The 25,760-nt window shown below is 46.9% G+C and overlaps 1 protein-coding gene across 7 annotated transcripts in view; it reads right to left on the reverse strand.

Moving 5' to 3' along the window:
- FAM20B (FAM20B glycosaminoglycan xylosylkinase) overlaps positions 1–17,615 on the reverse strand; it is a 41,293-nt gene extending 23,678 nt beyond the window's left edge. The window contains exons 1-3 of one of the 7 annotated variants that reach the window (XM_053209334.1): positions 17,350–17,487; positions 13,654–13,778; positions 3,929–4,426 (exon numbers count right to left, since the gene is read on the reverse strand). In XM_053209334.1, the coding sequence (XP_053065309.1) occupies positions 3,929–4,305 (377 nt within the window). In that variant the 5' untranslated portion in view covers positions 4,306–4,426; positions 13,654–13,778; positions 17,350–17,487. Of the gene's footprint in view, positions 1–3,928; positions 4,427–5,754; positions 6,139–13,653; positions 15,137–16,570; positions 16,705–16,829; positions 17,218–17,349; positions 17,507–17,593 lie in introns of those variants that run through there. The other 6 variants (XM_053209336.1, XM_027074323.2, XM_053209335.1 and 3 more) reach the window with 6 other exon arrangements.
- Positions 17,616–25,760: the final 8,145 nt, after the last annotated feature.

Genomic DNA, 25,760 nt, shown 5'->3' on the forward strand with positions numbered 1-25,760 from the left:
ACTCCGCGTCTCACCCGCCAAATGAGCAGTTGGACTGGGCGTTCTCCGAGGTCCCTGCCAGCACTTCCTAGGACCACTCACTCACTTCTACCCACTCCTAGGCTCCTGCCACCTTGTTGCTTTCCCACCAGAACTGCAGCCTTCACCCGGGGAAAGCCAATTTACTTCCAGAATGGGTAGAGCTACACTGAAAAAAAAAAAAAAAAAAATCACGTTTCTAACGTAAGGCAAAATGCGCAAATAAAAGCATCACTGTCTTCCCATAAATTGCATCCACCGCACACGTGTCCTATCTCTGACAGAAGGACATGGCCAACCAGGCTCCGGAAGTGCGGAAACCACAAGTGGCTGTTAAAGAAAGGTGCGTGTGTCGCCTTAGCAGCAGGGGCGCAGAGCCTCCTCTCAGCAGAGAGTGATCTATCTTAAGTCACTGACAGAGCAGCAAAATTCATAGAGTAACTGCCAATAAATCACTCCTATCCTTCTGGGGAAGGACATCAGAGTCTGACCAAGGACATTAATTTGCGCTTACACCAGGACTAAATAGCCTCTGAGGCCCCCAGGGTCAGAACAGCAATTTGCTAGGTATCTCGAGACCAGAGTCAATTTCTACAGGCACTTGAACGTACACCCACCTTCCGCAGCCTGTGACAGTGCCAGGTGTCACCAGCACAAGTTGGGTGCGTGCAGTGACTGAGAGCAGGATCCCCCAGGGCAGGTGGGGCCCAGGCACCTTGCAGGTGGGGGAGGAGAGTCCCCGGGGGCTGCGAGTGGACATGGGCAGTTGGGGGGCGGGGACTAGTTTGGCTGGAATAAAGAGCAGGGTGCAGAGAGGAGGGCCGGACGGCCAGGGGTTGACCATTAGGCTGCGGAGGCTGCGCTTTGCCCGGTGAACAATGGGACGTTCCTGAATGTTTTCAAGCTGGGAACACCATGCCAATATGGGCGTCTGAAGGAGGAATGACAGCGGCCTTCAGGAAGGTGAGGGGAAGGCTGCAGTGGCGGTAGAGACAGGGGATGAAGCACAGTGACTAGGTGAGTTGGTGCGGTTATCGCCTGCCACCTCCCCCAGTCACCAGCGGGCGGCCCCTCCCTCCACTTCTACCTTGACGGAGCACCGCGGGCCTTCCTGCACAGTGCCTGGACCAACGCTAACAGCGCCACTACCAGGAATACCTGCCTCCTCCCACTTCCTGCTGGCGCATCTTACCCCCAATTCCCCAGTGTGGGAACGGAGGGCTGGGTACAGAGGGGACATCCTCTTATTTAGACGTGAAATGCTCACAACTCACCTCTGTACACCAATTTCATTTGTTTTTAGTCTGCCTTTTTTCCATTACTCTGCTCACACTGCTGATCACCCAGGCCACAAACCAAGAGGTCGAGGACTACATTTCAAAACTAAACTAGTGATTTCTGCTGACGGGTGCTCAGGAAGGCAGGCAAACAGAAGAGAATCACACGTGCGTGGCAGAACACCAGCCACTCTTACTCAGATCCAAACGCCAGTTACTGCAAGGTGACCTTGTCAAGTCAGTTACTCTCTCTCAGCCTCAGTTTCTTATGCTAGAAGTAAGAAGTGTAGGGACATTTGGGTGGCTCAGTCGGTTGGGCATCCAACCCTTGGTTGCAGTTCAGGTTTATGATCTCATGGTTCGTGGGTTCGAGCTCTACGTTGGGCACTGTACTGACAGCATGGAGCCTGCTTGGGATCCTCTCTGTCTCTTCCTCTCTGCCCCACCCCTGCTCGCACTCTCTCTCTCAAAATAAATAAACTTCAGTGTAACTGCCCACAGTCGTGGTAAAAGCTAAAAGCATTGACAGATACAAAAGTACTTAGTGTAGAGCCTGGAGAATGGTGTGCATTCAATGGAAATTATGTCGCAGGGCCCACGGAACCATACTTTTTCCATATCACCTGCCAATCAGACTTTTCTATTCTCCAAAGGCATGCCGTATGTTTCCTTTCCTAACTTCCGCATCTTCCATACATCACACTTCCCAGTTCCAGGCAAATACAGATTTCTTCCATTTCTGGGATCCCAATGTATTTGTTCTCTGGCTGTATGTTATCTATTGATGGTTGGGTCATGAAGACAGCTAGGCTAACTACTCTTATCACAGATGAATTTTGTACATCTTTACCCCACATTTCTCCCACCGGAAAGAGACACAAAGGTATCAGTTATAATTCTCTCAAAAGCCCTATTAAGGAATGAGAAAAATGTTTAGTACATAGAAAATTTTAGACATTATAAACTTTGAGAAAATTCACTGGTAACTAACTCCTGGCAAAAGAATATGAATCACCATCATGTTAACCTATTTCGAATTCATATACTCACAGGAAACTTTTAAAAATATTAATTATACTATAGAATTGCCAAACAAATGATCTCTGTAGAGCCTTGGAGAAGTCTCCAAGGGATCATCATCTAACGACATATAATTCAGCCCACTTTTTCAGATTTTGGACTGAAGTAACTAGAATGGCCCAGTTCTCTCCTTAAAACAGGTAAACACACACACACACACACACACACACACACACACACACACACCCGAAACCCAAAACAATGAGGCATCACTACACACATATCAGAACGGCCAAAACCCCCAACACTGACAGCACCAAATGCTGGTGAGGCACCTAATGCCGCTCATTCACTGCTGGTGGGAATATAAATAGCACAGCTACTTAGGAAGGCAGTTTGGCAGTTTCTTGCAAAATTAACATCCTCTTACCATATGATCCAGCAAACGTGCTCCTTGGTAGTTACCCAAATGAGCTGAAAACTTACTTCTACACAAAACCTGCACATGAACGTTTGTAGCAGCTTTATCCATAATTGCCAAAATGTGGAAGCAACTAAGATGTCCTCCAGTAGGTAAATGGAGAAACAAACTGTGGTACAACCGGACGATGGAATATTACTCAGTAATAAAAAGAAATGAGCTATCGAACCACAAAAAGACATGGAGGAAACTGAAATGCATTTTGCTAAGTGAGAGAATTCACCCTGAAAGGCTACAAAGGTAGGATTCCAATTATATGGCATTCTGGAAAAGGTAAAACTATGGAGACAGTAAAAAGATCAGTGGTTGCTAGGAGTCTGCGGGAGGAAGGGGAGGATGAACATGTGGAGCACGGGATTTTTAGGATGGGAAAGCCATTCTGTGTGATAATGTAATGGTGGATACTTGTCATTAGAGGATTATCAAAATCCACAGAGTGTACCACACAGAGCATGAACCTTACTGCGAACAGTGACCTTTAGCTAATAAATTCCTACTGGCTCATCAACTGCAATAAATGTACTACACTAGTGGAAGACGTTAATTATAGGGAAACTGAGGCGGGGGGGCGGGGGGACAAACTCTCTGAACTTACACCCTCGACTTTTCTGTGAACCTAAAACTGCTCCAAAAAATAAAGTTTATTAATTAAAATGAAATCAAAACAAAACCCATGTGAAAGAATCACAGCTTCAGTCCTTAGACTTTAGTCACCTGTCCAAACCCACTCAAGCTGTGGGTAACTCCTACTCCACCACACCCCTGATGTGTGCTTGGTTATCCGGCCTCTAACTGCACACTTCTGGTGACAAGTCGCTTATTTCCCAACCAATTCATTTTGTATCTCTAACATTTGGCACACAGAACATATTTGATAAATTTAGAAATCAAGGAGAGCTCTAAGTGTAAAACGTTCAGTCTTATACAGAGCCAAAATATGTTCCTACAAATCTGTCCCAGAGAATCACAGAACACTAAGAGCTGGAAAATACTTCAGAGGTCTTGTAGTCTATTCCGCTCATGTTGTTGGAGAGAAGACTAAGAGAAGGTGATGAGCAGTCTTCTATAAACTTCGAGTTACTTGAATCAACCAACTAGCACAATATAACTAACTCCTGAGAAGAAGACTTACCGCTTAGGTTTGAAGACGACTTTCTGTCCTCCTTCAAGTATCAGTAAGGCTTTCAGTTGTGTCCCTTTATAACCCACATCAGCTTTAATGATCTTCTTGGTGGCCATGGCATGCATGATCGCCCCCAGCTCTGGTGTCTCTTCTGGGTACACTTCCCGTGGAACCACCCACTGGGCTGCAATCTCCCAGGGAGACTGCAAGGTGTGGTCCAGCTTGGGCACCAGCTCTACCCGCAAGCCAGCCATCATTCTGTGAAAAGCCCTCTGGTCCTCTCGGTTTGCTGCTGATGTGTCTAAGTTGTCAATCAGGAAAACTTTGGTGAAGATAAAGATGACAAGAAGAATTGCTAACAGCACGACTCGCTGCTTTAGCTTCATGTTGACCTCTTTTCCTTCTCCCCGACCCACTCTCTCACTTCTCAAGGAGAGCAGGTTAGCAAGGAGATTCCATGATTACGCACACTGGTCCATTTCTTCACAGGAGCGCCTCCCACAATTCCTGTAAGCCCAAGTATAAAGCAAAATTAAGTCAGAAATTCTGTCCTTCCAGCCCTGAATGGTTTGCAAGCCTCAAATATATAACTCACCCTTTTTTCCTTGCTATTCCTAAAGCCTGAGAAGACCCAGTAATTTCTAATCAACTGGTCTGGGGAAGGACCTCACAAGTAAACACCAGGTACAATGAAAATTTTAAAGCAAATACTCCTGTCTTAAGAGGGTGCAGACCCATCTAGGAGCCATTTGAATGGCTACAAATGCCAAAACACCAAAACAATGGGAAAGAGCACAACATAAGTAAAACACTAAGATATGTGTAACTCCTTAACTTTCATTTTTACCTTTCAAAATCCATAAAGGATTTCTGAACATCCAAAACCACCAGTATTTGGTAACTTTCCAGTTCTCATCTTTTCTAAATGTAAGTTTTATGACATGTTGTAAGTCAGGAACTCCTAAAAATGCCAAAGAGGATACAGAGGAGAGCAGTAACTCCTCCAAATCCAAACCCCCAGCAAGCCTGGATGTGTCATTATCTGTTGCTCACGTAGTTAAACACAACGCCCAGGCACGCATCTCTGCTTAATCAGTCTCCCACTAATTATTTTTCAAAATTAAAATCCCTGTAAAAGAAGGATAATGAAATCTGGACAAATTAAGTAAAGGAAAAACATATCCCTATGCCATCTGGCTATTAGTAGAACATGACCAGAAAACTAATGAAACGTGGTACTATGGCAACATTATGAAGTCTGGACCGGTCGGGCACGTAACAAAGAGATGGGCGCCACAGATATGGACAAGCACTGCTTCCGGCATGGGGCTGACCACGCTCCGGTCGATCCCCAGCGAACAGATCCCACACACAAGATTTCTGCAAGAACATACAGTGCGGTCTCATTTGCATGCGGACAGGTTGCTTTCCACTCCACGGGGCCATTTAAAAACACGCGCAAGCCTGCCAGCTGGACGCCTACTGACAGCACAGCGCTGGCTAAGACAAATGTGACAAGAAGATAGCAGGGTGTGGCTTCATCCTCCAATTCATCTAACAACTCAAACCATCAATCGAAGAAATCACGCCAAAACAAAAGGGCGAACGTCGGGCTGAGACCCTCCCGCCGAAACTGGAGACTGCTCTTCTAGGAACAGCTGGAAACCCCTCCAAACACAGTCGACCAGGGCAACGGCGTGTTCTGAGGGCATCACCTTGCGGTGAGCCTGCCGCCAGGCAGTTCATGCTTGGTGATTAACCTCCCCTTTGCGGTTCGTTTTGGTGACGAAGAGGAAAGGGAGAGTCAAATTCAAATTCTAATTCACTCCAGCCACCTGTTTTGTTTCAGCATCCTTCTCCCAGGGAGCACGTAACACTGTCAGCTGAGGCAAGGGCAATTCAAGTGCATCCAAAATGTAACTGTGATGGTACGGAGTTTGGTGTGAAACTCAGTAAGATGGTTCTCTGTGATTACGGTGAAGAGCGAGCGCTAGCCTGAGAGCAGATTCCAGAGACCGCTGGTTCCAGCACGACCCACGCACCACACAACTCCTTCCGTGATTCTCCGCTCCTCCAGTGATCTGTTCAACGGCACCCGTCTCGGCTGCAGTGACAAAAGGGAACGTGGAAATCTGGCTGTGTCAGCGTCCGCTTCCTCAGTACCTCCAGCCGCAACCACCCATGGGCCTGGCACCACTGGCACGAGGGGCAGGCGCAGAGGGGCAGGCACAGAGGGGCAAGTGGGGCGGCTGTCCGCCAGGACTGACTCTGGTTAACCCCCAAACTTCCAGGGCCGCTGCTCATTTCATTTGGGCTAAGTTCTTCCCTCGTGCTGTATAAACCTATCATATCTAAACATTCGGCATAAAGGCCACGGATATTGAGGTGTGTTTGTTTTTAATCACTAAAGCAACAGGAAGTTCCAGCAGCTCCAAAATTCAGACCAAACGGTCCCGTTCCACAGTCTTTGTGCGCTTTTAAAATGGGAAATCTCGTTACCTTCTGAATAGGCCTCAGAAGCACCCGTTCAGCAATTCGGGGCCGCAAACAATTCACCCACTCAACTACGAGAGGGGTTTACGTGAAGTGAACGAAGGAAGAGTTCAACTGCTATTTCACCATTTACCTCTGCAGATTGGGAGTGAGCACGGGGTGCAAGAGGCCAAACAAGTTTCCGTGTTTGTGAGCAATTGCCAGCCACATCCTGGCAGAGCAGGAAAGACAGGTGCCCTTCGTTCCCACAGCCACCAACATAACCTAGTGCTCATCCCCTTCTGCTGAATCACGGAAAGAACTGCGTTCCAGGCCTCCAGGTTCTCCAGCGCAGACCAGATGATGCGCCACAGTCGCCCGCCTCATCACACACTGCTTCTGATTTCCCCACGTTCCTTAGCCAGGCATCAGAGCCGCCCTCTGCATGGGCTTCCGCGGTCTGCTCTGCCAGGCAGCACCGTTCCTCAGTTTCAACTCAGACGGACCATGACCAGGCTCTGCCCTCCCTGCCACGTGTGGGACTGACCTCTGCCCTGTCATTCCTCACACGGGGACTCCCTCAAAAGACCTCTTGCTCTTACCCTTTGTCCCCATTTTCTCCTGTTTAAAGCCTAATCTATCTTTCAAGGGCCATCTCCGAGGCCATTTCCGGCCCCTCTTCACACCCTACAGAAACCTTTGTCCATTAGAGCACGCCTTCACCACACTCTGCCTCATCCAGTATCTTCTGCTACGTAGTTCTCAACTGCCCTCTCCGAAACTTGGCTCCTTGGTGATCTTACCTGTCTTTGCGATCCCTACGGTACCTCGCATAGTAAGGTGGATGCTTTATTCACCTACACTGAACAAACCACTACAAAGATCCTGGGACTGTGGCGTTAATCTCCTTTGACGTTCAGAATCACATGAGTGTGCGGCACTTAATGCTGGCTCTCCTTTATCTGCTTATCCTCTTTGGGCAATCTACTTCTCTAACGACACGACACTCTGCTCAGTTTAGCTGGTAGTTTCAGGGTATTGTTTCTTTTTCTGAAGAAACATGGACAGTTCAGAAAGAGGTTTTCTTTAGCTGGAAAGTTGCCGTTCCTTCAGCGCACAGGGTAAGCCAAAGATATTTAAGAAATCGACAATGTAGAGATCATAGTGGAATTTCTACAAAAAAGTCTCTCCTATTCCAGAAAAATGTATGAGATGCAGCATAAGGTATCATACCATCCTCTAGTGATGGCATACTTCTTACTCTTTACAATGCTCCCCTCTACGCCTGCATGCTTGAGAGGGTAGGATACCCAAGACAGGGTTTCCGTGCCGTATTATCTTCTCTTGCTGGAAACAACGGCACACTTACCATACTCTCCGCAAACTGGGTTTCTAAGAAGATACCCCATTTCGAAGGAAATTAAACCAAACTCACTGGCTACATTCCAAATTATTCATGAAAACTTCACTTGCATTCCCAGAGGAGTCTGCCTGCTCTATTTTATGCCTTCACCTCCTCTCAGAAATGCTTCCAACAGTGTAACACTGTCCAGTTTATATTATGGTCATTTATTTTAATGGTTCTGTTATGTGGAACAGAGCCTACCTCACAGAACAAACAGACTCAAGGCAATAACATAACTCAAAAAACGTTAAATGTAAAAAAGGCAATGTAAATGGTCGTCTTCACGCTAAAAGCTGGCATAAGCTCTTAAATTGGAGTTCTGGAAGGTAGACCTTTATAAGAAATTTTCCTCCTGAACCCTGGTTTCATCTGCAGCTCCATCAGCTAAATGAGGCTTGCTATGGAGGCTCATTTACTTTCATTCTCTCTCTCTCTCTCTCACACACACACTCTCTCTCTCTCTCTCTCACACACACACACACACACACACACACACACCATCCTACATATGTGACAAGTGTTTTATAAGGACAAACTCAGGACTATTAAGTTGCTTGGGGGAGAAGAGATACAGATTCTGCAGAAAATGCAGAAAAAAAGGGAGGTCTTAGTATGAAGTCTTCTACTCAAGAATCTAGCTGATGTCTGGAGGGACATATGCAGAAAAACATGGCGGTGCACAGGTTTAACTCATGGTGTGATAACATTCAATTTATGCAGCTGCTGAGGAACCTGTGAACACCCGGCCCCTCACTTCCTACTTTAGGAGGAACTCCCACAAGCCACCAGTGACGTTCCAAGTCTCACTGGCATCTGTGCACCCTAGAATCTCCCTTGGATCAACTGACATCCTTACACTATTTCTCCTCAAGTCATGGAGAAGAAATCCCAACCTTTGTGCAGAGTAACTAAAAGTGAAAGTTTCAGTAAGAACTTTTTCTTATCTTTTCAATTCAATGGTCAAATAACATTCTTTCCACATAAATGGAATGTAACATGCCTGTGAGTATAAAGTGCTCACAATGTTCAGTATGAACATTTCATGCAGAAGGGTATTAACAAAGGAGATTTCAGGCAAAGTAGGAAGAATTTATTATATACCTTATAATCATATGTACTCACATAACCTCCCACCCTTGATCCTGAGTAGGACTTACAGGGACCATTTTACGAACTTCTTTAGTAACTGCGGGTTTCAGCAAAGCTCTGAAGGTCTGGTGGGGATAAGAAGAGGTAAGACCTGAATCTACTTAGGAGTTTTTGGTTGATTATCTACAAAGACAGACACCAACAACTCCTCCCATCACGAAGTAGAATCTATTTTTTCTCCTCCCGGAACCTGGGCTGGCTCTGTAACTTGCTTTGGCCAACAGAATGCAATGGAATGACTGTGTGCCAGGTCTGGGCCCAGCCCTTAAAAGACCTGGCAGCTTCCGATTGGGACCCAGCCACCATGCAAAGAAGCTTGGGCTAGACTACTGAATGAGGAGGGACTGAGATGGAGAGGGGCCTGGCCAGCACCTACCCATTCTGGCCACCTCAGCTCAAGTGCCCGACACAGAAGTGAAGCCACCCCAGTTCTAATAGAGGTCCCAGTCAAATGGGGTCACACGTGTGATCCCAGTCTAGAAACCATTTGGGCAGAACAACCAACCAGCTGAGCCCAGCTGACTTACACAATGGTGAGAAAGAACAAATCACTATTTTAAAAACCACTAAATTTTGGGGTGGTTTGTAAAATACAACATTTTCGCATATAGTCTGCCCTTATCAACTATTTTGGAGACATTAAAAATACTGAGGGAGAAGACACAGAAATAAATCATGTGACTAAAAACAATTCTCTCAGGAAGAAGGGAAACATTAAATTAACCATTAAATATAAACACTGGAATAATCAATTGTTAGGTCATATTTGTAAATAATTACTAATGTCTTCCACAGAGCAGTAAACTCACTGTGAAATGAAATGTTACACACCATTTCTGTCTTCATGGTAGACACTTAGGAAGATAGAGAATTAAAGTCCCTTTAAGGTAGCACAAGAAAAAACGGACTCTGAACTGGGTCATTTACTAAAATCCATTTACATACTTTAGAACAATGGAGACTAACCTCACACCCTCACACAACTACACATGCCCAGTTTATAAAATCTGCCATTCATACTTCAGCCAAAGCCTAAATAATAGCAAAAATCACAACCTTTTAGTACAAAAAAGTATTAGAAACACACACACTTTCACCCTGAGCTAAGTCTGATATAATGTCCTTTTGTTTTTTAATGGGTAGCGGCATCAGAGCATTGGGCTACATTATTATTACCCGCCCCCTAGAAATAAATGCAGTTTCTCCTGCTGGTTACTGGCAATTCTGAGGAAAATCAAGAGCATTCAGAAATCGTCCCACCTAGCACTGTGTGCTTCCTTCTTTCCAGCAAGTCAAAACCACCAATACCAAAGAGCATCACATGTTTATTACCCGGCTAAATCCTGAGTATCCCCCAGGAAACCAGCCCATTCTTGCATTGCCATGCACTGCCTACCACGAGAGCATACTCTTCTTTTTCACCTTCAAATAGCAGTCTTCCACGAAACCAAAAATATCAAACAATATTAATCAGTATCTACATCTAGTTTTCCTTTTCCTGCTAATTCTCTGCTTAAGAAATAGCTTCTTAAAGACAAATACCCTATGATTTCACTTGGATGTGGAATTTAAGAAACAAAACAAAACAAATGAATGGGGAGGGGGGACAAAAAACCCAGACTCTTAACTATAAAGAACAAACTGGTGGTTAACAGAGGGGAGACGGGTGGGGGTGGGTGGGTGACACAGGTGATGGGGATTAGGAGTCCTTATCTTAAGGAGCACTGAGTAATGTACAGAATTGTTGAATCACTATATTTTATACCTGAAACTAATATAACACTGTGTTAACTACACTGGAATTAAAATAAAATAAAATAGGAAATAGCTGCTTATTCTAAATGTAAACTCTTTTGAGGCAGAATGGTTAAGAGTTCGTGCTCCGGATTCCGACCACCTGCTTTACCACCTACTGTGGCTCTTGGGAAAGCGATTTAATGCCTAACCTCCCTGGGCCTCAGTTTTTTCATATGATTTCAGTGAAGTAAGAACACTATTGCCTAACTCACAGAGTTGCTAAAAATGAACATTACCACATTCACTGTGTTAAAGTTAGTGCCTGGGCAACCCATAGTGATCACTTGTTAGTCATTACTATAAGATCAAAAACCCAAAGATGACCTCCTGAAAGGAGAAAGAATGACAAAGAAAATAATCCTCAATGATTGTATTGTCTTCTGAGCCAAATCCTTTCCTAAATTTGAAGAGCAGCGAAGACTATAAGCAAGTAGGTATCTTCAAAGTGGGTTACCATGTGAAGTAGAAGACTGGGAGGCCATGTCACTAACTGGACCCACCTATTTCTCTTCTCTACAAAGTTCACATCTACCACGTTCAACAATGGGAGGCATTAAGTGATTCTATTCTACAAAAAAGGTGGAAATAAAATGCCTTCACAATCCTTTTTTTAAAAAAAAAATTTTTTTTTTAATGTTTTATTTATCTTTGAGAGAGGGAGAGACAGAGCATGAACAGGGGAGGGTCAGAGAGAGGGAGACACAGAATCTGAAACAGGCTCCAGGCTCTGAGCTGTCAGCACAGAGCCCGATGCGGGGCTTGAACTCACAGACCTCGAGATCATGACCTGAGCCGAAGTCGGCCGCTTAACCGACTGAGCCACCCAGGCACCCCTTCGCAATCCTTTTTAATTTGGAAAATTAGCTCTCTGTTTTAAAGACGATAGCTTTGGGGGCACCGGGTGGCTCAGCCGGTTGAGCATGTGACTCTTAATTTTGGCTCAGGTCGTGATCCCAGGGCCATGGGATTGAGCCCTGCGTCAGGCTCAATGCTGAGCATGGAGCCTGCTTAAGATTCTCTCTTTCTCCTCCTTCCACCCTTCTCCCCCACTCATGCCCTCTCTCTAAAAATTAAGGGGAGCCTAGGTGGCTCAGTTGGTTAAGTGTACAACTCGATTTTGGCTCAGGTCATGATCTCACAGCTCGTGAGTTCAAGCCCCGTGTTGGGCCCTTTGCTGTGTCAGCATGAAGCCTGCTTGGAATTCTCTCTCCCTCTCTCTCTACCCCTTCCCCACTTACGCGCTCTCTCTCTCTCAAAATAAATAAATGAACTTAAAAAAAAAAGGATGATAGTTTTACATGTCCTAAAGCTCTTAAGATAGGCCTTAAGAGTAACTTAAGAGCTATAGGTATAGAAAAATCCAATTCCCACATAGTCCAAATTACTCTGAATATTACTTTTCCCCCCACTGTTCTCACTTCAACATTTGTTCAGATCTGTAAACTCACAATCCCTTACATGATTGTGTCCCATGAAGGAAGGTAACTAAAATGATCACTAGGCGTTAAGGAAATGTTAAGGTAGCCTTTCTTCTGGGCTGTAAGAGCAAAAATGAAATAGGCAATAGAGAGTGTCTGTGCCCTCCGGAAAAAAACTCAATTCCTGCAAACCTGTGCCATTTAAACCTTGATCTGGGGCAACTCTTTAACCCTATTCCTTGTAAAAGGAAAAGAAAAAAATCTTTAGCTCATACTGCTAGTGAGGTTTGTTCCAAAAAACCAACTCAGGCAGTGTTCCCTGATCCAGAAACTCTGGAAATGCCTGAGAATTTGCATTCTGTTTCAAGTGGGCCAGGTAAAACGAAACTTCCCAAGTTCTAGGTATTTATTTCAGTGCTCAATTGTCAGTATATAACCACCATTGAAAGCTATATTATAGAACGTAATTCCCAGAATAGTGTGGAAATATGGAATTTCAAAGAATATAATATTATCCTTCAGATTTTCCTGTTTTCCGTCTATATTGCTCCATTCACTACAGTTCTGGAAAGGTATATTAGCTTTATGCAACAATAACACCTCACATTATTAACCTTACGCTCTGGGTGTGTCAAGCTGACGGGCCACAGATCACTCTAGAAACAGCAGAACCCCAAGCAGGTCTGGGCTGAATTGAGGCGGAGTGGCTCCAGGCACGATCCCTTTGTTAAAATATGAATATAAACACACACACACATTTTTGGGCATGCCTATCTCCTCTCCTATTCTGTGAGCTCCTCAAGGAAAGGGGATGTATTTTACTCTTTGTACTTCCCCATAAGCTGGCACAGTGCAGGGTGCGGGAGAGCCACTCAATAGATGCCCACCAAATAAAAGGAGTGAAGAACAAGGGAGGGAAACCTGCATGGTTATAAAAATGTCTTCAGCTCCTTGGTCTAAAGATGGCCTCTTTTACAGACACAGAGACACTAGGTCCTGTGATGAATTCAGATACATAGCACAGTAAAACAATGCAGAAATATCACATATGTATATGTATACGTATTATGCACCCAATTTTAAACTGTTGCCGCCCTGTGCCCTACTTCCACCTTTCAAGGCCACTGCTACTGCCAAGCCTGTTTCTGCCATTGGCTGGGACTGGGAGCAAAGGCGATCTGCAAATGCTAAGAGGAAGACTGGAGATGGCCCAAGACACTGCCCGAGAATGACACCAGACAGGGCTGGCGCCCGATCTTCAGGTGTCACTGGCGATGCTTTCCGAAATGAGAACCACCGCTGGTACCTTCCTATCATTTCTCTTTTCTGCCGAAGAACTACACAAACATAAATGCACCTCAACAGGGTGCACGTCTGTTATCTAAACCAAAGGTAAGAAACGAGGCGTCCACAAAAGGTGTTTGGGCAGCCAAATCATGGTTCCAAAGTCCATCCACTAACGGAGAGGCGCGGCAGACCCTCGCAAAGCCCACCTGGCTGCTTCATGTCCCATCGGGAAGCAGAGTTACCGGGGCTGCTACTCCGCAGAAGACCAGAAGCCGCTAATGTAAAAGAGGGCGGCAGGGACACGAACAACAACAAAAGCACGACTTCCCCCCTGTGAAAGAAGAGGCAGGCTATTAAAGGCAGAGTCAGGAATTCAAAAAGCAGAGGACGGCAAACATATGTATCTCAATCGCTTCGAAGCCCGGCTCCATCATGGTCAGTAACGGATGCCAGTACCACAACCTCAAGTCAATAAAAGAAACACGAAACTATACTGTTTAAAAAGCAAACAAAGCACAGAACACATTATAAAAATTTCCCCACAGTAAGTAGAAAACAAGAATCTTCACAGATAAGACTTATTCCCTAAACAAATAAGATAAGGGAGGCACTGCTATGTACATACGGCAGAAAGCATTGGAGAGAATGGTATGACGGACTCACCCCTGTACTTGGTTCTGTTACACGTTCCTAATTTCATAGGCCCTCACCTCCTTTTATCACGTACCCAAATTAGTATCCTCCCCTCCACTGGACTGTCACCTTGCCAGAAAGGACAGACCTCTAGACACACACCAAAGCTATCTCTTTTCTGCATCAGGCTCCACTTCTTATCTCACACTGGGATGACACCTGCACCCCCAAGACTCATCAAGCCGGGTGCTAGGCCTCTCTTTCCTCTTTTGCTTTTGGGTAGGAAAGACAAAATCACAAGTCAGATCTCTGCATTATATTCTCTCCTAGAGGCCTCTAGCAGTCTGGCTGACATCGGAAGCTGGTCAGAAGCTGCCTTCAGTTGCAAAGTAAGGTCTTCCATTCCCCAGGTCTGTGCTAATGAATTCATTAGTCCTTAGGGGTCACAGAGGCAACTCAAGGAAGGAAAAGAGGGAGAAATAATATAGGTTTGGAATAAGGAGCTGCTGGAGAAGCACTTCCGGGAGGGACAGCTCTCCTTTCCCGTGACCCTCTGTAAGGGATGAGAAGGATAGGACAATCAGGATCAATGATAATGGTGAGGCCATCACCAAGAGCTCCAGTTCTTCAATTAAAGCAAAAATACTGACTACCAATCCAACTGCTCAGTTAGTCTAGCCAGAGAAGGCTGCAGGAGCAAGTCTGCGAAGCTGCACCTGACCGGGGCACCAACGGCTGCCCGGAGGCTGCAGGTGGCTAGAACAGCATACAATCACAGAATCAAATCTCAAGGCCGCTCCAGCAAGTAACACCCTGTACAGATACCCATCTTCACGGCAATTTTCAACAGTAATCTGAAACACGCTCTCTTGTCTTTCCCTTAACAAAAACAGGAACTCAACAATTTATACACTAGAGTATTTCCCCTTCCTTCATACTGTTTGCCATTCATTCGTTCAACCACCAAATATTTCTTGCACATCTACTGGGCGCTGTTAGGTGCAGAGAGAAAAGTATGCCAATTATCATCACTATTACGACAAACCGTAGTGCCTCATTGTAACTATACTTCCTACCTCAATCTACAAAACCACACGGCACTTAGTCCCCGGGTGACCAGACATCAGCTTCAGAAGGCTGTCTCCTTTTTATTGTTTGCAACTGTGGCCACAGAATACAAAGAGCAGCCTCTGCTTCTATTATGAGACTGCACCAATCATCAAGAGACAACCACTGTGGCTGCTATTTTTAAAAGTTATCAGTTCAAGAGCTGCAGTATCTGACTTCAGGGTTTACACCATGGAAATGATGGTCACCCCAAGTGTGGGAAGTTCAAGTCTGCCCTGCAAACAAACAAACGAACAATTTCATTTAGAAATTCAATATTCAAAAAAGATAAACAGAAGAAGCTTTAAGGGCATGTGAGAGAGCTGGATTCCACAGATGGAAATCAAGAGAATGGACTAAAAGTCAAAGAACTAGGAACTCAACATCAAATAATGAGAAGACATCTAAGATTAGATGATAGAAACAGTGATGTTTGTTCCCTAATTCAGAGTACCCAGAAAGAAAAGCAGGACATGTGTTTTCAAGCTTTCGCTCGTTAACCCAATAGTAGCTATTTTCCTACTAGGTTCAGAGAAACAACAGAACAAATCAATGACACATTTTCACAAGGCACACTGAAAGAGAAGCTGTGAGCTCCGAGATTTCCTGATCATCTTTTGCCATGACCATTCTATCACCGCACTTTATCGTGAGCGAGGTTGAGAATCTGAATTACTTGCTTGTGCTTTTTTATTCTCCTCTGATAAGCACTTTGAAATCTGGAAACCCTTCCTGTTGACTGATTCCATTGTATGGTTCCAGGGATCAAAGTCCAACAACTTCGTAAACTTCAGAAAAGTTATCAGTTTAACACAGAACATTAATTTCAAATCTACCTTAGGCTGGCTCTGAGTCTAGGCAAATAATTTAGCATTTTTAACACCTGTACCTCAGTTTCCCAAAGACATGTCTTGCTGATAAATAATATATGTGGAAGTGCTCTAAGGCTTAGCTCAAAGGCTCTGCATAAACTCAAGGATTATAAGCACACTGAGGTCTCTAACTCAATTTTTAAAAGCAACCCCAATGAAATTTATGCATTAATTTATAACACGATAGGAAATATCAATCTTAATCACCCGATTCATGTATAAACGTATTAAGTCCTACAATTTAAAAGCTAAAAGATCCCACATTCCTCTTCCCCTTTCAAGGTGAGAAATCAAATCTCCACAGGGAAACTGGGTGGAGAGGATACGGATACCTGGCCCTACCTAGCCTCAAAGTCGCAGTATCAAGCATCTCTAATTTTCCTAAATTACATACTCCTCACCCATCCAAGTGATAACATAGCCATTTAAAGGATTAAAATTCCCTAACGACCAATCATGCCCTGTCGTCTCCACTTCCCCTCCAACATCCTTCCACCCCTTCTCTTCCTACCGGAAGACTTGCAGACAACAGAAGCCTGCTTAGAACGAAACTCTTTATGAGATCCCACAATCAAGGGCGCAGCTTGACAACTGCTCACATCCATCAAGGCAACGTTTCGGTTCGCTTCTAATCGCGGGGCCCACACACCCGGAAATGAAATCTCCAGCGCAACCCACTTTGGACTACCGTTATCATTTCCTTAAGTTGTGCCCGAGTGCGAGTGCGGGGTGCACGATCCCGAGAGACCGCGGAGCCCGGGCACGGTTACCCTGCCTCCCGCCTCGGGCCTGGTGGTCACTTGCGCTTCTCGGCCACGAGGTGGGCCCGCGGGCGCGCGATCCTCCCCGGGCCGCCGCCACGGGCGCTCGGCGGGACGCGAGGGCGGCACTGGGACCAGTCTCCTCTAGGGACCGCGCCGGGGCGCGAGGGGTGGTCATTAGAAAGACCCCCGGCGGCCCCAGGTAAGGCCGCGCCTCAGGCGGGCCGAGCGGGCGCTCCTCCAGCCGCGCCCGCCGGCAGGAGTCCGCCGGGGGGGCCAGCAAGGCGGGGCGCGCGGCCCGGGTCGGTCTCCAAGGCAGCAGTGGGGCCAGATCCGGGACCCGCCAGCGGCCGCTCGGGGACCGCTCCGGGTACCGGCGCCCGGCCCCTCGGGGAGGCGCCCCGCCCCCAAGCGGCCCCCGCCCGGCGCGCGCCACGCACCGCGCCCCGCCCGCGAGCCAGCCCGCACTTTCCCGCCCGCCGCGCCGGGGGCGGGGGTCGCGCGCCCTCCCCGCCCCCACGCCGCTCACCTGCCGAGCCCTAGGCTCGCTCCATGGCCGCCCGCGCGGTGCGGTGCGGTGCGGCCCGGCCACCCCCGCCGCCTCCCGGGAGGGGCAGCCCCACGCCGCGCTCACCGCCCCCAGCCGCCGCCGCCACTGCGGCTCCCGCCCACCCCCGGCCCGGCCATTCCCTGGCCACTCTCCCCGCGCTAAGCCGGCGGTCCCACACCCACCCCCCCCACCCCCCGCCTCCGCGGCCCCCGACTGTTGGTACCGTCCTAGCGTAACGCCTTCCCCGCGACCAATCCAAGGGCTCACTCTGAGAGGCCCCGCCCCCGCCCTCCGGTGGGCGGGCCTACCGGGCTCGCTCCGGACGGCCCCCCCCTTAACCCTTCCCTTCCCAGGTCGGCCCCGCTTAACTCCCTCGGCGCCGCCTCCCCTCTGTCCTCCGCCTCCCTACCGCCCGCCCCACTTGCAGAAACTGACCTCGAACTTCTCTCTTGCCTTCTCTTTTTTCTTTCCTGATTTTCACAAGCAGGTAGGAGGCCAGGCAGTGGGACTGGAGAGTTGGGGTCCTTTAGGTCCACGTCTACTTATGAGAAGCAATTTCCCTACGCCTTTTGCCCATTTGATTTGCCTCGACTGATGCTTCTATCTTAAGTGTATCCCCCTCGCCTAAAAGAGGCCAACCTTCCTACATCGAGCGCCAGTCGCTCTTCCTTGGGACCAGAGCAACCCCCCGCTACATTTAGTAGCATTTAGCAAAACTGTGCTTAGTTTACTGTGGTATTAGTTGTTTAACGTCTATCTCCTGCAGTGGACTGTAGGCGCCATGAGGGCAGAACAGTGGCGTCCTGTTTTCCAATACCCGACACCCAGTAGACTGCCTGTAAATGGTTTGCATGAAAGATTCTCCCTCCCCTTAAGTTGCTTCTTTTCCATGGATTGCGTGCAGATCATCTGTTGTATAATGCACCATTTCATTTATTCAGCATAGACTGAGCTTGGACTTAGTGTATGTCCAAGGCACGTTGTGTATATAAGGCACGTTGATTTGCGGGATAAGATGTGTGAGATGGGGAAAGACTGAGCCGATGCTTTGTTCAGGCTGTATAGTTCATTCAAGCAGTAGGTTGCAGTGGAAAGAACTCCTTACTGACTGTGTGACATTGGGCGTGCCAATATCTAGAAAATGTCCTTATCTGGAAAATGGGAGTTAATCAAGGTACCTTATTTCACAAGATTGTTGTGAGGACCAAATTAGTAAAAGTGTGGGGAAAGTGCTTTCACATTATTGTACAATGGTAATGATTATTCGTGTATTTACTGAGCACTTGCCATCAGGAGAGCCTGAAGAAATAATGATGCCGGACACCAGCCCCAGACAATCTAGTGAGGGAGGCAGAAAACAATCACTGCAAGAAGGAACACACTGTCAAATACAGAAGGAGTTGTGTCAGCTTTTTACTGGATGTAGTCGAAAGGGCTTGGGGTCGTTTTTCTGACCACGGGATACATCATTCTTAGGAAAATGAGCTGGATAGATACAGGGGTCTACTTAATTTCTCTGACATCCATCTGCCTGCAATTGGCTAATCTTGAACTTTGTTTACTACATCAGGAGACCATTAAACAAAAGGGCAAAGCAACAGTTCCTCTAAGATACTTTACCCCAAAGGACTTTCCTTTCGTGCCTAGAACTCTGACAAAGATAGTGAGGGTAGATTGTCCGTCACTGCTCAGGAGAGCACATCCTGTAGCTTCAGTTTCATGCTGATCCCTTCTGTCATTAAGGACATTCACAAGGGGGGGTGGGGTTCATGGCCTCTCTAGGCAATCCACTCCAGTGTTTAATTTCACATCCATCAGATCCTTCCATCCACCCCATATGCTGCAGGACAGACACGCTTTCTCTAATTCTGTCTTCAGAGATGAGAAGCCAGGGGTTCAGGGCCTTCATGCTTTCAGACAGCAAAATTGTCCCCCCCACCCCACCCCCGGCCGCCCCATCTTCCCCTCGCTAGACCACATTATTCAGGCTCTTTGTGACTGTATGCACAGCACCAGCACAGTCCTGATACAGCACGATGTTAGTATCTGCCCTCTTCTTCCTGCAGTGCGCCTTGCTTCCCACCCAATCAACAGTCAATATATTCTAGGTACTGTGGGGGATGCAGTCATTTAAGAAGGGGATTCTGCCTTCAAAGAGTTTACATGACTAGCACACAGGAAGCAGCTGCAAGAGATACGGGGGACTTAAATTATGCAGCACAGAGTCTGTGATCACTGAAAGAATCAGGGTCCAGGAAGATAGTGTGGGCCGGTATTGCCAGCGAAGGAGGATTAAAGTGAGCAAAATATGGGTGGGAGAAGAGACGGACGATATGAACCAAAGTTAGGTACTGCCGTGTGCACTCAACGACAGACGTCCTCAGCCAATGATACACGGTGGGAGACTTCCGTCCGTCCTTCGGTGAATGTCTACCAAGTGCCACGCGCTGAGCTAGACCCAGCTCATGCAAAGGCCAAAGAAAGCCTGGTTCTCATGCTTGAGAAGCTGATAGTCTAGTATTGAGAAATAGAACGGAAAGTCAGGCAGAACCCCCATAGGAAGGTCTGAGTCCTTTGCCAAAGCTTCTGTGATGCTTCTTTCAGAACTCATGTGATGTCGTTCTAGGCATCCCTGTCTAATCTCCCCTTTGCCTCTCTCTTCCCTGTCCCCAAACTGCAAGGCCCTTAAAGACACAGACTGACTTTATTTCATCTTTCTTTCCATCTGTGGAGAGCCTCCCAGAGAGTACTTTCTCTGCATTGACGTGTTGAAGTGCATCGAGGTTAAATCAGAGAACAAATTTGGCCGTCCCCTCTAGCCAGGGACAGTGCCCATATGTCCTCAGTGGAGGAGTCTTTAGTAGCCCAGTGCAGCATCCCCCAGTGGCTTGTCCACGGCCTGCAGAATTCAACAGCAACTCCTCTGCTTGGCATTTCCAGGCCCAGTCCACCTTACTGGGCCCATTTTCTGCTAATGTCTTACCTTCTACCCTAAATGATTCACTTGCTCTGAGGACATCCCCTTTTCTGCACCCCTGGTTGTAATCATACAGATTCTTCCTCTGGGACTCCCACCTTGCCCCATCCCCCTCTCTACTTGTGAAACTGTTGTGTATCTCCCAAATACCATTTGCTCATGAAGCCTTTCCTGACCTCTGCAGCTGTGCATGTACTCCTGGGCCTTGAAGACTCAGAACTTTCTACCTCCTTTGCAGTATGGTTTGCAGTGATCTCTTTGGGGATATGTCTGACTCCTTCCCCTGGCTTGTAAACCCTTCATGGTCAAGGACAGTGTTCTATTCACATCTGTATCTTCCTTAGTGCTAATACTGTGCCTGGCCCATGGTGAACACTCAACACTTGAAAGAGAAGTTTTAGAACAGGTCCTGTAGGCATGAGAAATCAGAGATCTCTTTCTTGGCCTCCTCATCATTGTGTTTTCCTTTACCTGTTTCAGAATTTCCAGGTGCTTGCCAATTTGCCAAGCCCCCGGACTCAAATAACAGTCCAGCAATTCGAAGGTATAAGGGGAGGATTGTCTTACGGTGACTGTATACACCAGCTCCAGCAGAACACACATGCTTGCTTGCTCTCTCTCCTTTTAAGAGAATACACCCACAATGATGGATCGATCCTACTGAAACTAATTAAGTTATTTCTACATCAAGAAACTTGAAGGGAGCTGGAGGAGAGCTCTCGCTGTTCCAAGGTGCTGGGAGCCAGGGAGAAGGAGATGAAAGGATTATTGAGTGAAGGAGCATAGGTGTCCCTGCCAGGGGCAGGGGCAGGGGCAGGGGCAGGAACTCTGCCTCCGCTGCCTCCATCTCCGGGCAGGATTGTTCTTTGCATGGGGCTCTCTGCCCACCTGCCGCTTCTGCATTTCTTTCCCGGCTGGGCAAACTCCTTTCTCTCATTTAGCCACTGGCTCTCCACACCTGCTCCTAGTAGCTCACACCCCTTGCTCCCAGCACTGGGAATGCCCACTTCACCCCCCTCGTGGCACATGTGGCAATGCCATCTGAACAAAACTTGCAAGTCCCAGGGACAGCATTATAAACCGCACACAGCACCCACTCAGCCTCTCTGCCAAGGAATTGTCCGGGATGCATGTATCTGAAAGTGATGGAAATCTTTCAGTTATTTCTTTCCATTCTCATTTTTTTTTAAAGCAGCTTTATGGAGATATAACTTACATACCATAAAACTCACCTGTTTACTTTGTACAATTCAGTGGTTTTCAGTATATTTACAGAGTTGAACAATTATCACCATAGTCTAATTTTAGAGCATTTTCATCACCCCCAAAAGTAATATGGTCTATTTTCTCTCTTATTCGGAAAATATGTTTGTCTATTTGTTTCATTTTGGGGTGTTTTTTTTTTTCATTTGCTTATTACAGGCAAAAAGAAAAATACCTCAAGGGGACAGTAATCCTAGAATTACTAAGAATGCAAAGGAGTTATAGCTCTCAAAGCTGCATTTCACTTAACTTCCACGGATGGCTGTAGTCGTTTAATTAGCCACTCCAAGATGTACACTTTGTTGTGGTATATCCTCCGGAGTGAATGGCCAGGGCCACGTCTTTGCACATTTTCCAGTTTGTTGTGCCTTTCTGATGCCAGTGGGCTCTCCAGCGGTTCTGGCAGAGACAATGTTGCAAATTCCAGATTGCTAATTCCCACAAGGCAGTCATTGTGTAATAAGCTCAGGATGGTACCACATGCACATGGGTATTTAATACACATTTTTTTTTCTTTTTGCCGTGATGGAAGCTCTTTAGTTTTTATTAGCTCAATTTAACGCATGAAGTAATTGCATTGAATACTGCATGTGGTAATTGCAGCCACCTGGAAGTTCTGGGGTCCTTAAATTCGGCTCCCCTCCCCCACAGGTAATGTGCAAGAAATTAAGCGGAAGGCTCTCTGAGCCTCTCTCACGACTGATCCAGGGGTGTGCTCTGACTGCACAGGGACTTTCAAAATATCCCTACGCCTGCCCCACCTCCTCGAAGACTTGAGTTTAATTGTCTAACGGGGAAGGCCTCGCAAGGATATTTTTTCTTAAATATCCTTGCTCTTAAAATATTTTTTATTTATTTTCGAGAGAGATAGTGCAAGCTGGGGAGGGGCAGAGAGAGAGAGAGAGAGAGAGAGAGAGAGAGAGTGGGAGTCAGAGAATCTCAAGAAGACTCCACGCTGTCAGCGCAGATCCTGACCCGGGGCTGGAATCCACGAACCATGAGACCGTGACCTGTGCCGTGAGACGATGACCTGAGCCAAAATCAAGAGTTGGGCGCTTAACCAACCGAGCCCCCCGGGTGCCCTTAGCAAGGTTTTTTGTTTTTTTTAACAAAGCTCCCGGCTTATTTTAATTTGCAACCCAGGCTGAGAACCACTCCTCTCCTAGTGACTAAGCCAGGATCGTGTTGAACCGTGTGTAATTGCCATCTTAGTAAGGCAAAAAGAGTTGAATATTGGCAATTTCATGTGATTCGATATAATATGCAGGTAATTTGTTTTTACTTTTATTTTTTTAAGTTTATTTATTTATTTTGAGAGAGAGAGAGAGAGAGAACATGCAAGGGACGGGGAGAGAGAGAGAGAGAGAGAGAGAGAGAATGAATCCCAAGCAGGCTCTGCACTGTCAAGAAGGAGCCTGATGTGGGGCTTGAACCCACAAACTGTGAGATCATGACCTGAGCTGAAATCAAGAGTCAGGCGCTTAACTGACTGAGCCACCCAGGCGCTCCAACTGGTTTTTATTTTTGAGTGGGAGGAAAGATTGGTCTTTTGGAAGGTATTCCACAGGAAACCAGTCATTTCTCTACAAACCCCTGATCTGCAGCGCATGAGGGTGAGAAAGGTGTGGCAGGGAAGCCAATGACCTCTGTGATCAAGGTGCTGCATCTGGGTGGACTAGACCCTCTGCATCTCTTCTTCCAGTGCAGCTGAAGCATTCAGAAGCCCATGGCTGCCGTGCAAGGAGGGAAACGAGCAGGGCTGGCCAAGGGTGAGACAAGCAGAAGTGTTGAGGGAACGTGACAAGGAGAGCATCTGGTCCCTCCTTCAAAGGCATTTACGGTTAAGAACATATACAGTTTAAATACAGGGCGGGCCAAATGAAACGCTTGGGTAAAGAAAATCTGGTGCTCAGGCCTGCGGCTTGTGACCCTGACCTAGAAGACAGATGTTCATGGCACAGAGAGGTGGCTCAGAACAGGGGAGGACAAGACATGTGACACAGTAGAACTAGGAACCCAGGGAGAAAGGAGCCAGCATGTCACAGCCATCCATGCTGTATATAGATCACTGATTCGTATTGATGAATAGAATTCCTTTGGGAGACCACGTCATGATTTATTTGTCCATTTCTACTCTCAATGGACGTGTGAGTAGTTTCCAGGTCTGGGCTGTCACAGATAGCGTTGCATTCCTCTGCCATGACGGATGTTTGGGTTTACCTAGGAGTGGAGGTGCTAGGTCATGGGGGATGCTTGCGTTCAGCATTAGTAGAAAGTGCCAGTTTCCCAAAACGTGGAACCAGTTTACACCTATATCAGCAGTGCATGAGTGGCGGCATAGCTCCACATTCTTGCCCCCTGAGTGCTTTCTGGGCCACTGAATTAACCAAACCTGGAACTGTCTACTTCCAACTTAAGTGTTTAAGCGACGACTGGTCAGAGTTTCTGTTACGTGCAGCCCAGAGCTTCCGAAGGCACTCTACAAGGGCAAGTCAGGGTGCTAAGCTCTGAAAGGCATCTTTCCTTTAAAGGCCAACCATTTTCTGGCGTGTGGGTCCCCCACCACCACTGGAGCAGAGCCTTTGTCTCTCCATAGGGAGCAGCGTGTAGGTTCCCTCATTGTCGTTACCGGTTCCACCACTTGTCTAGGCCTTCCTCATTTGTGTCCTAAACTCTGCTAGTGGGTGTTCTCCTCTGAGTCTCTCCCACTCCAGTCCATCCTTCCTGCACATGCAGTAGACTTCTGAGGTCTTCTGGATAATCCGGAAACAACTGAAATGATTTTCTTCGATATCCCATTTGGCTGCCCAAGAATATACCGAATGGCTTCTTTGCTAACAGCCAACTTACCACCCAGCCTAGCAACTAATCGTTAACTGAGAACTCCTGTTGTTTGCCAAGCCTGGGGCTAAGAGCACCACACGTTATCTCATTTTATTCTCACAACGATCTCAAGATCTTTGTGCCAGTTACAATGGATGGCCTCTCAGCTCCAAGCCACCCTTCATTGCCTGCTCTGGGAAACACAGACTGGACCTTTTAAAGATTTTTCTTTTGCTGGTGGCACACTGTTGAGCCTCGTCAGTAGAGAGCGCCGGCGAGGCACCTCAAGGGGGCAGGGCTTTCCTTCCCGGTGCTGGTGTGCCCCATTCAGATGGCCAGACTCCCGTAGAGCAGCGGGGTCAGCCGCTTCACCCAGCGTGGCTCCTGGTGGTCCCTGCATAAATGACAGCATCCTAGAGGGTGGGTTTTGAGCAAGTTAAGAGATTTCTAGCAAGTCCTCCATTGTAGCACCGCCACGACTTCTTTGCTGCTACCTCATGAGCCACAGCAACACCCCAGCAGTAGAGTCTGGATCTCAGCCCTGGGGGAGGAGGGGCTTCCCTGGTGCTCGGGCTCAGCTGGACAGGGTGGTGGCTACTCTTCTTGTACTCTTGTATTCTGTAGAGTTCTGTTCACATTTTCCTAGCCAATCCCTCCTCACTCCAACCCACTGTCACAGTTCATAATTCTTCATGTTAAACTTTCTCTGCTCAAATCCCTGTCTAGTTTCTACCCCTGATTGGACCCTGATGGATATATCCCCTCTCTGATTGCACTTCTGGGTTGGTTGGTTTGTTTTGGAGTTAATGATATATAGTTTTTCATTTTCTTTGGTTTTATCTACTATTATTATTTCAATCCAAATATCTCAGCCAGTATACTCAATCTCCTCGTTGTAAACACAAACATGTTGGTTATTCTAAATTTCATCTTCTTTAAGAAATCTTTCCTTCGAATTCTCTTCCTCATTCCCACACCACCTTTCGCCCTTTTTATCTGGTCTGTCTGCAACATCATGTTGGGAATCTCCCATCTCCCTGGACCCTGTGTGTGGATCACTCAGCCACATACTTCCAAATTTTGTCATTTTGTCTGTTTCTTCCTCTCTGTCTTTGCAGGTATATGTCTTTCAAAACACCCACTGAGGCTTTCCTTACAGGCCCATGTTTATGTTTCTTTTGTCTTGCTTTAAAGCAGATTTTCATTTTACTTGCTATCTTTTGTACAGAGTTTATGTTTGTTAATATCACTGCTAAGGTTCTAATAAAGAGCTCATTTTATTCAGGAAAAAATCCTTTCAGTTGTTATTGTAATAGGGTTGGGGGGG

The sequence above is a fragment of the Acinonyx jubatus genome, chromosome E4 (genome assembly GCF_027475565.1).
Source record: "Acinonyx jubatus isolate Ajub_Pintada_27869175 chromosome E4, VMU_Ajub_asm_v1.0, whole genome shotgun sequence".
In the NCBI taxonomy this organism is placed as follows: Eukaryota; Metazoa; Chordata; class Mammalia; order Carnivora; family Felidae; genus Acinonyx; species Acinonyx jubatus.